This window comes from Lethenteron reissneri, unplaced genomic scaffold, assembly GCF_015708825.2.
Source record: "Lethenteron reissneri isolate LAM-NWPU_2019-01 unplaced genomic scaffold, ASM1570882v1 scaffold_1037, whole genome shotgun sequence".
Taxonomy (NCBI): domain Eukaryota; kingdom Metazoa; phylum Chordata; class Hyperoartia; order Petromyzontiformes; family Petromyzontidae; genus Lethenteron; species Lethenteron reissneri.
The window spans coordinates 1-10000 of record NW_026890714.1 but is presented as its reverse complement, the minus strand read 5'-3'; the positions used below and the strand labels follow the sequence as shown (position 1 = coordinate 10000).

General features: G+C 54.7%; 1 protein-coding gene across 1 annotated transcript; it reads left to right on the top strand.

Moving 5' to 3' along the window:
• Positions 1–6045: 6045 nt before the first annotated feature.
• Positions 6046–9993, top strand: LOC133361417 (protein Wnt-7b-like; the record flags this gene model as incomplete). Its single annotated transcript, XM_061580341.1, has 4 exons — positions 6046–6188; positions 6416–6624; positions 8582–8804; positions 9927–9993. Coding segments are annotated over exons 1-4 (642 nt in total), but the record flags the coding sequence as incomplete, so codon positions are not given.
• Positions 9994–10000: the final 7 nt, after the last annotated feature.

Below are 10000 nucleotides of genomic sequence, written 5' to 3'. Positions count from 1 at the left end.
CGGGTAATAGGGAGGTGGGGTAACGTAAACGGAATAGGGGATGCAGGCGGGAGGGACCCCGGGGGCCAACGGCCCCCACACATCCACGCAAGCTCCCGATGCTCCGTTTTGAAGTTTTAAAATGAAACAACTTTGAATTGTGTTATGTTTTGAATTTGATAATTCTATTTCTTCATTAAAAGCTTGTTATTTTACATCTGGAAGACTTCATTGAAAACGACATTTCGTGTGAATTTTCTCTCGTCGTGAAGTAGATGGCCTTGCCGGGGTTCTGTTCGATGCGGACTTTCACCTGGTTGGGATCGTGGGGTTGAGATGAGGCGACACAGAGCTGCTGGCCGTGCCAGAAGACCGCCGTCTGCAGATCAATTCCAACGCGATCGAACGTCTGTCCCTGTGCCTCTGTCGTTCATGCAGGGGACGCGTAGGTTTGCAGCGCCCCCTGCATGAAAACGACAGAACGTGCAGCGTTCGTCACGAAGTTGTGCGTAAGCGCCATAACAAGGCGCTGTCAGCTGACCTGCCACCACGTGCACGGTTCAACAGGGGGCAGCCGAGAGAGAGAGCGAGGTGCCTAGGGGTCGACCAAAGGTTAAACCCCCGGCCCCCCACCCGTCCCTAAGGCCCCTTAAGATAAGACCTTCCAGAAGGTTCTGGGAGGGGGGGGGGGGTCAGGAGGGGAGGGGCGACCCCGACGTGGGGATAAAAGTCCGGCCCTCTGGACGGGCCAGGCGGTGTTCACCAGCTCAAGCCTGAGGACATCCCAAGACGTGAAGACTGGAGCGGCACCCGGGGACCCTCAACGAGGCTCTAGCCAGAGCCGCGTTGTAGCGGACCCGAGGTGAGCTCCTGTACCCTGGCTGGGACGGCTCGTCCAGTCTTCCCTGAACGCCGCCGGGCTCAGGGACCCGTGGGTAGCAGAGCCCGGAGTGTGCAGGCTGCTGCTGCTGCTGCAGTAGAAGGGGCTGTCACTCCCGTGGGCTGTCGGGTGGAAGGGGCCGTACTCCTGCGTGTTAGAGTCGTGGCTAGAGGAGCCGAGTTCGACAGAGTTGTTACAATAAACGCGTTGCCTCAACCAGACGTCCCCGTGTGGTGAGTCAAGGACACGAGACTGACACTAAAGAGCGTCGCCAGTGGGTTTTCAAAGCACCTTCGTCTTACAGAAATCAATTTCGCGTGAGCCCACCGCATTACAACAATGCTCAGCTGTAGCTCACGTGACTTCTGCCGCGACAATGTCTGGATGTTTTCGCCTGAGGACGACTGCTCGTGTTGCGATCGAAACGTCTTGATTTATTATTTTTTTTTCTACCTACGTGACTTTACTGAAAGAACCAAAGAGTATGAAAGACGTCTTGTCTGCTGATCTTGTTCATGTCAGTGTATATCGATATCCCACATTGCTTACACTACACACCACACACATCGGTTTCATTTTATTATTCAATTCTGTTTTTCTTGAGTAAGCAAGCAAGTGAAGTTAATATAAAGGATTTAAAATGAAAGATCCCCTCTTGACATGCCCCGTATATTCCCGAGGGCACTAGCGTTGACCCGTTTTACCACTTTCAAGAACCTGGCGGCTTCAATTTAACTGCTCTATAAATAGTCTCCAGTGTACAGCGTGGGGGCAGGGATTTCATGCCATGTGGTTAGTCAACATTTGCGTCATCATGAAACGGGCGGCTAGAGTCCTCTCTTCCTCTGGCTTGAGATGGCTGCCACCTATGGGTCAGATGATTGCCACCATTAAGCAATTGGTATTAAATATTGAATTTTTTTCCCCTAAACAGTGTAAAATTTTTGAAAAATTTTTTACAAATTAATTGTCACGCACAACGAGTCTGTGTGCAAAATGTCAGCTCGATTGGATCACGGGAAGTGGGTTAAAAAACGACCGAAAGATTTGCACGGTCATAAGCAAGCAAGCACGCAAGCAAGTGAACTTATTATAAAGGATTAAAAATCCAGGGAAAAACTGCAAAGTCTTCCAGAAAAAAGCACTGTACACCAACGCTGTGCAAAAATCCCAGTGGGATGCCAGTCAAACAACAACAACCACAAGACAACTTAGATTAAAGCCATCATTCTAACTGTACTACAACAAACAAACATGGCCAAACCAAAAAACTTTTGAAATCACCAAAATGAAGCCATAAGCAATGTAACAGTGATCATAGGAACTGTGACCGAAATGTCACAATAAACGACACAAAGCACGTTCCACCAAACCCTGTAGCCAAAGCTGGCTGCATGAGTCGCTCCACAACAGCAGGAGCATCAGTAGGAGTATAAAAACTATTTCAAATGCACCTTTAAAGATCTAAGGTGGAGAGCTCTGAAATCAGCTCGTATGCAGGTGCTCCGTGGATTGTTGCATTGCAAGAAAATGTGATGATGACAGCTTGGAGAGGCCTCCATCCAGCATAGGATTTAATTTTGGTTGATAATGATGAACATGAATCTCTCACTCGGCTTTGCCGCCTGTTTACATAAAAGACTCCCCTGAGCTGTATCGCCACTAGGTGGCACCATATCACAATTTACTCCAATTCTGGCAATATGTTCACGAGATGCATGAAAACGTCGAGGTCGGCTCGCCAGAAGAGGGCTCCGGGAGAGAGTTGGTGTAGCTTTGTTATTCCTTCATTGCAGGAACGAAGACTACAGTGGTTGACTAGATGGTTTACTGTATTTACCAGGTAAGGTTGCCCTTTGGGTTTATTGCCGACGCAACTCAACAACTTAAGCAAGATAAGCGGACTTCCTCACTGCTCGGAACGTGAACCAACGCTCACGGACGGCGCAGTAACGAGGATATGACCTCGCGGCTAGGAACGGAAACGCACCATCCCTGCAGATCATTGCCAAAAACCTCGACTGCCGCTGGGACATCCCAAACAAATACAATCTCGGTTGGAATGTTTCCACGAAAGCAAACCGTCCTGGATTGTTTAAAACTGTTTCCAAAGACCAGCATAAATGTTCCATTTCTCTGTTAAATGTTCACCATTCATCTCCTCTGGTTCGTGATGGCAGACTAGCGCGGTGACACACTGGGTGGGTGTGGCAGGACAAAGTGGCAAGCGAGTGGAGCAGAGGGAAAGCCAACTAGTTTCCCTTGCCAAATGAATCTAACAAAAAAAAACGCACACAGAGTTGTAATGTTCGGGCCTTTAATAACCCTTGATCAAGATAAAAATGTACGTCTTGTTTGGGGCGATGTGTCAGTGGTAAAGGTCACAAGGCTATCACAATTTGTTCAACGAATTGTGCAACGCAACAGTAAATTCCTCTCCACTTAGTGCAACAAGTGAAGGATAATTTATTCCATCACGCGGTAATATTTAACTCTTAGGTTATTTCCTTGTTGCCGTTGTTGTGATGGGAAATGAACAGAAACACATTCCTGCGGAGGGAGCTGGCAGGAACGTTGGGTTGCTCGGTCAATGGCCTGCAGGGTCAACGGCGGCGTGGTGTATTCCGCAAATATGCCCGACTGTGAGGGCGGGCACAAGCCGGCGTGAGTAGGTGAAACGTTGAGTTTTATAAGGGCACCACGGGGTGACCAGCCCCTCCCCACCCAGCATCTCCCCACCCAGCCCCACCCTCCCCACCCAGCCCCTCCCTCCCCACCCAGCCCCACTCCTCCCACCCCCACCCAGCCCCACCCCTCTCACCCCCCACCCAGCCCCACCCTCCCCACCCAGCCCCTCCCCACCCTCCCCTCTCCACCCAGCCCCACCCCTCCCCACCCAGCCCCTCCCTGCACGACGGACGGACGGACGGACACAATAATCCCCTGTGGGCTGGTGTAACCAGGAGGTTCCTACCAGTAACAATGTTGCCAATTGCTTCGTTTTTATTTGGAAAGTCCCGGCTCTCCCGTGACGAGGTGGATCCGCACGACGATGTGTGTGAAGTGACTGTCATCGACAACACGACGATGAGGTGACGACGTGTATCCCACCGGCGAGGGTGGTGAATGGTGTCGTGGCTCTGGGGGCGGAGGGGCGTGAGATGTGGCTCACATTTCCTGAATGACTTGGTCAAGGTGCCACGTGCACGTGCATCTCACAGCGCGATTTGGGCAATTAGAACACACGACGGAATTGATTACACCTGCTTGCTTCATCAATTAAAGCCCATCGAGAATCAATTATTCTGAATGTGTTTGTGTGCATCGATTAGGGGCCGTCATTAAAATGACGTCACGCACCTGGCGTGACGTCATTTATGGACGGCCCCTTAACTACTTTTCATAGAGGATTTCACCACGGCCAAGTCGCGCGTGGTCATCATTGGTTGCCTCCCAACCACGCGGTGTTCACACAACTGCTGCAGCCGTGTGTGTGTAGGTGAGTGTCTGTGTGTGTAGGTGAGTGTCTGTGTGTGTGTAGGTGAGTGTCTGTGTGTGTGTAGGTGAGTGTCTGTGTGTGTAGGTGAGTGTCTGTGTGTGTGTAGGTGAGTGTCTGTTGTGTGTAGGTGAGTGTCTGTGTGTAGGTGTGTGTCACTGTGTGTGTAGGTGAGTGTCTGTGTGTGTAGGTGAGTGTCTGTGTGTGTGTAGGTGAGTGTCTGTGTGTAGGTGTGTGTCACTGTGTGTGTAGGTGAGTGTCTGTGTGTGTAGGTGTGTGTCACTGTGTGTGTAGGTCAGTGTCTGTGTGTGTGTAGGTGTGTGTCACTGTGTGTGTAGGTGAGTGTCTGTGTGTGTGTAGGTGTGTGCCACTGTGTGTGTGGTGAGTGTCTGTGTGTGTGTAGGTGTGTGTCACTGTGTGTGTAGGTCAGTGTCTGTGTGTGTGTAGGTGTGTGTCACTGTGTGTGTAGGTGAGTGTCTGTGTGTGTGTAGGTGTGTGCCACTGTGTGTGTGGTGAGTGTCTGTGTGTGTGTAGGTGTGTGTCACTGTGTGTGTAGGTGAGTGTCTGTGTGTGTGTAGGTGTGTGTCACTGTGTATGTGGTGAGTGTCTCTGTGTGTGTAGGTGTGTCACTGTGTGTGTGGTGAGTGTCTGTGTGTATAGGTGTGTGTCACTGTGTGTGTGGTGAGTGTCTGTGTGTGTGTAGGTGTGTGTCACTGTGTGTGTGGTGAGTGTGTGTGTGTAGGTGTGTGTCACTGTGTGTGTGGTGAGTGTCTGTGTGTGTAGGTGTGTGTCACTGTGTGTGGTGAGTGTCTGTGTGTGTAGCTGAGTGTCACTGTGTGTGTAGCTGAGTGTCACTGTGTGTGTAGCTGAGTGTCACTGTGTGTGTAGCTGTGTGTGTGTAGCTGAATATCACTGTGTGTGTGTAGCTGAGTGTCACTGTGTGTAGCTGAGTGTCACTGTGTGTAGCTGAGTGTCACTGTGTGTAGCTGAGTGTCACTGTGTGTAGCTGAGTGTCACTGTGTGTGTGTAGCTGAGTGTCACTGTGTGTGTAGCTGAGTGTCACTGTGTGTAGCTATGTGTGTGTAGGTGAGTGTCACTGTGTGTGTAGCTGAGTGTCACTGTGTGTGTAGCTGAGTGTCACTGTGTGTAGCTGTGTGTGTGTAGCTGAGTGTCACTGTGTGTAGCTGAGTGTCACTGTGTGTAGCTGTGTGTGTGTAGCTGAGTGTCACTGTGTGTAGCCGAGTGCCACTGTGTGTAGCTGTGTGTGTGTAGCTGAGTGTCACTGTGTGTAGCTGTGTGTGTGTAGCTGAGTGTCACTGTGTATAGCTGAGTGTCACTGTGTATAGCTGAGTGTCACTGTGTGTAGCCGAGTGTCACTGTGTGTAGCTGTGTGTGTGTAGCTGAGTGTCACTGTGTGTAGCTGAGTGTCACTGTGTGTAGCTGAGTGTCACTGTGTGTAGCTGTGTGTGTGTAGCTGAGTGTCACTGTGTATAGCTGAGTGTCACTGTGTGTAGCCGAGTGTCACTGTGTGTAGGTGTGTGTGTGTAGCTGAGTGTCACTGTGTGTAGGTGTGTGTGTGTAGCTGAGTGTCACTGTGTGTAGCTTAGTGTCACTGTGTGTGTAGCTGCTGCTGCGTGTGACGAGGTGGTCTGGCTCGACTCGTCACAGCGGCACTGTGACACTCCGCGAGATGGCGCGCGCCAGCGCCTCGGCCACGCGGCAGACGGCGCCATGCGGCGCGCGCGTCCACCGCTGGGCACCGCCGCACCGCCCCCTCCTCCTCCTGCGCATTGCTGCTGCTCTCACGGCGGCCTTCTTCTACTCGCGAGTGGGGTAAGAGAGAGAAGCCGGGCTCGTCGAGAAGCCGGGCTCGTCGCGCGGCGTTGTGACGGGGGGGGGGGGGCTGCGATGGCGATGTCGGGTCGCTGTGAAGATCGTCGAGGGAGAAGTCTGCACGCTGCTGCTGCTGCTGCGTTCGCTCGCGCTGGTCACGGTGCCGCCGGGCGGCTCTCCGTCCACGCGCCCGTCCGTGCGTCCGTCTGCCTGCCCGATGGCTGCAGGGCGCTGTCCGCGGACACGATCTGCGGCAAGATTCCGGGACTGACGCCACAGCAGCGGGCGCTGTGCCGGAGCCACCCGGACGCGATGGTCGCGGTCGGCGAGGGTGCGCGCCTGGGAATCGGCGAGTGCCGGCACCAGTTCCGATTCAGCCGCTGGAATTGCTCGGCGCTGGGGGAGGAGACGGTGTTCGGCCAGGAGCTCCCAGGCGGTGAGCGCCCCGACTCGGCGTCAGTTCGGCAGAGGGGCGGACCCGCGGTGTGCGGTCACCCTGTGCGTCTCTCTCTGAATTCTAGAACTCGCAACGCGCCACGTTCTATTTATTTAAAAGTTTTTTCATTTCTCAATCATGGGCAGTCCTCTGCCTAGAACAGGAAAAAGAACAGGAGAAATCATGACCACAACCCGAGCCGGTGATCCTGTTGTAACAACCAGTGCCTGCACCACTCTCCCTGACAGCAGGTGCACCGAGTATGAAACACGAGAAACACATCCTGCACACAACCTTTGAGCGAACAAGTTTACCGTCGCCAGGGAAGAAACATGAATCCGCCTACCCTCGCAGCGGAGGCCGTCCTCAAACTCTGTGCCACACGGGGGTGGAGGCCACCGCCATTTCTCATTTGCAGCGTCACTGCCCACCATCTCTGTCTCCACCTACACCACCCTTTCCAACGGCCGACATGCAGGTGCCCTTAATCACTCTCCCGCGCGCCGCCCACAGGGCCGCCTCCTTCACGGCGCTTACGACGGCCCACGCCTGAGCCCAGACCTCCCCCGCCCTCTGTCTGAACATCCCCCAAATGTATTGGGCAATGTGGCCTTACTGGACAAAAATGAGGCAGCAGAGGCTGACATAACTCCCACACCTCCGAGCAAATGGGCACTGAGGGTGCGGGCCAATCTTCGGGAACACATGAACGTCTTTATTCCGGCCTGTCCCAGGCCGCCAGCCAGGATAAATCCCATTGCCTTTTCGTCAGGGCTGGCGATGTTACGTTTTTCTAAAGTAGTCGGTGCACGGCACCCCGTGCACCTGGCACCTCTGTACCAGCCTGCTGCTTAGACGTCTCCGCCAGGACGTCCCTGGGAATCCACGACGCGCGTGTCTGGGCCGGCTCACGCTTCACAACGTGTTCGCTTGCCGCGGTGCACGATCACCCCTGAGGCCAAGCCACGGGGGTGCCAAGCCACCGCAGGAGCCACGCCTGCCTGTGCCGTATGTAACGAGGCTTCCACCTGGAGTTCCATTGGAGAAATACAGGCGCAGCGTGTCGCAGGACACAGGATCGTGGCGAGGGTGCACGTGATATTCGGGGCGCCCCTCCCACCGTTCCTCGACGATTTTATTATATACATCGTTTCCCGTTCCACTCGGCCCGTCGCGCCCCCCCCCCCCCCCCCCCCCACAGATGAACCTGAAGAACATTCGCTGGCAGTCTTTTCGCCATTTGTGCGCCCGGCGAGATCACGTAGGCCCGGTAGATAAGTGCCGGGAGGATTTCCACCCTCGGGACTAACATTCTACCTTCCATTGGAAGGCGCCTGTCCGCCGCGGCCGGCCGGCCCGACCCTCACCGCCCTCTCCCTTCCCATCCAATGCTTCGTCGCCGAGTCCTGCCAACAGAAGCTGACCCCTAGGATCTTGATCCCTCTCCCAGCACCGTTATACCGGTGGACGGCCCTCGAATAGCCTGGGGTCACTGAAGATCAGCATCTCACTCTTCCTCACATTTACGTTAGATCCCGAGGCCAAAAATAATCTATCCGCGAGTCCTAGGGCCTCCCATACCGAGGAGACATCCCACTGAAATGACGACATCGTCCATACACATGGCTATTTTTCTGGCTCCCTACACCCCTTTAATCCGCTGATTTCCCCTGACCGCCTGGGCAAAGGGCTCCATTCACAACATGAATACACCGGTGACATAGGGAGACACCCCTGTCGCACACCTGACCCAGTTGGTATCTCCTCAGAGAGGACTCCATTATCAGCAGGCTGCCCGTGAGCTATGATACAGCAGTTGCCTTATCCAGCCGATCAATTGTTTCCCCACATCACCGCGACCCGCGTCTCCCCCCCCACCTCCCACGCGTCCCTGCTCCACCACCCTGCTGCTCACACCGCCCCCCCCCCCCCTGCGTGGGCTCCCCGACACGAGCAGGTAGCCGAGAAGCGGCCTTCGCGCACGCCGTGATGGCGGCGGCCGTGGCGTACGCCATCACGGCGGCGTGCGGCCGGGGCGACCGGAGCTGGTGCGGCGACGGCGCCAAGCAGGGCGGCTTCTACGATGCACAGGGCGGCTGCTCGGCCGACCTCAGCCACAGCCTCGAGTTCTCGCGCCTCTTCGTGGACGCGCGCGAGGTCCAGCGGAGCGCACGCACGCTCATGAACCTGCACAACAACGCCGCCGGGCGCAAGGTGTCAGCGATTTCCCCACACCAAGCACTCCTCCAGATCCAATCCAACGCAGGCGCTGAAAACAAAATCACCCCTCCCCACTCTCTCCCCCCCCCCTTCCCACCCCCCATTATCCTACCTCTTCTCCTCGTCATTTTTCCGGCACAATGCTTATTTTTAGCTAAGGAAAGCTGTCTCGAGTGTGGACCAATTAACTTCAAGGACAGTGCATATCATTATCATCATCAGAGTTGTTTCTTTTTGTTTGCATTTTGACTGCTTGTGTTGTGGTTCTTGTGGTTCTTGCAAACATGTCAGTTTTTGTACCAGTTGAAAGGGTAAAAACCTATCACTATATTTTGCCACTGGTAAAGGAGGTGTCTCATAGTGTAAATGGGGTTGTTGCTGGGCTCTGGTCCAATCACGCGCCGGGGTATTGGGGGGCGGAGCCTGGTCTGCGGGGCGTGTGGGAGGGGCCACCGTTCACCTCGGCTCCAATGGGAGGCGAGGTGAATGGGGGCGGAGCCAGCGGGGCAGTATGGGAAGGCCGGATCTGACGATCCGGAAGGAGAGGAGTCAGGATCACGTGGGGGGATATTAGTGGGAGCCCGGAAGAGATCGGGGCAGTCGGGAAGTTGAGAGTCTGAGCCACGCTGGGTGGTGAGAGATCCGCGCCATCGGCCACGTGGCCGAAGGTCCTCAGCACGCCGTCGGCCAGCGGGGTGCGGAGTGCGGGAGTAGAGGAGCTAACGGAGGAGCGTGCGTGGCACGCGAGAGGAGACGACGCTGGTCCGTGGAGGAGACCAGCGGGGTGCGGAGAAGAACCTAAATAGAAGACAAGCGGAGACCAGCAGTGGCTGACGGAGTCTTTTATTACATGTTTGTGTGTTGCCATAAAGGCTCATATATTGGAAAACTCCAGCACAATTGCCGCTGGTGTAATAAAATTATTAAAGTCAAAGTCTGTCTCTGTCTCTCTGTGTCTCTCTGTGTCTCTCTGTCTCTCTCTCTCTCTGTCTTTTGTCTCCCCCCCCCCCCCCCTTGTCCCCACCTACCTCCCCGATGCTCTCCTGCCCTCTCGTCTCTCTCTCCCCCCCCACGCGCCGCCAGGTGCTGGAGGAGAAGATGAAGACGGTGTGCAAGTGCCACGGAGTGTTGGGCTCGTGCACCACCAGGACGTGCT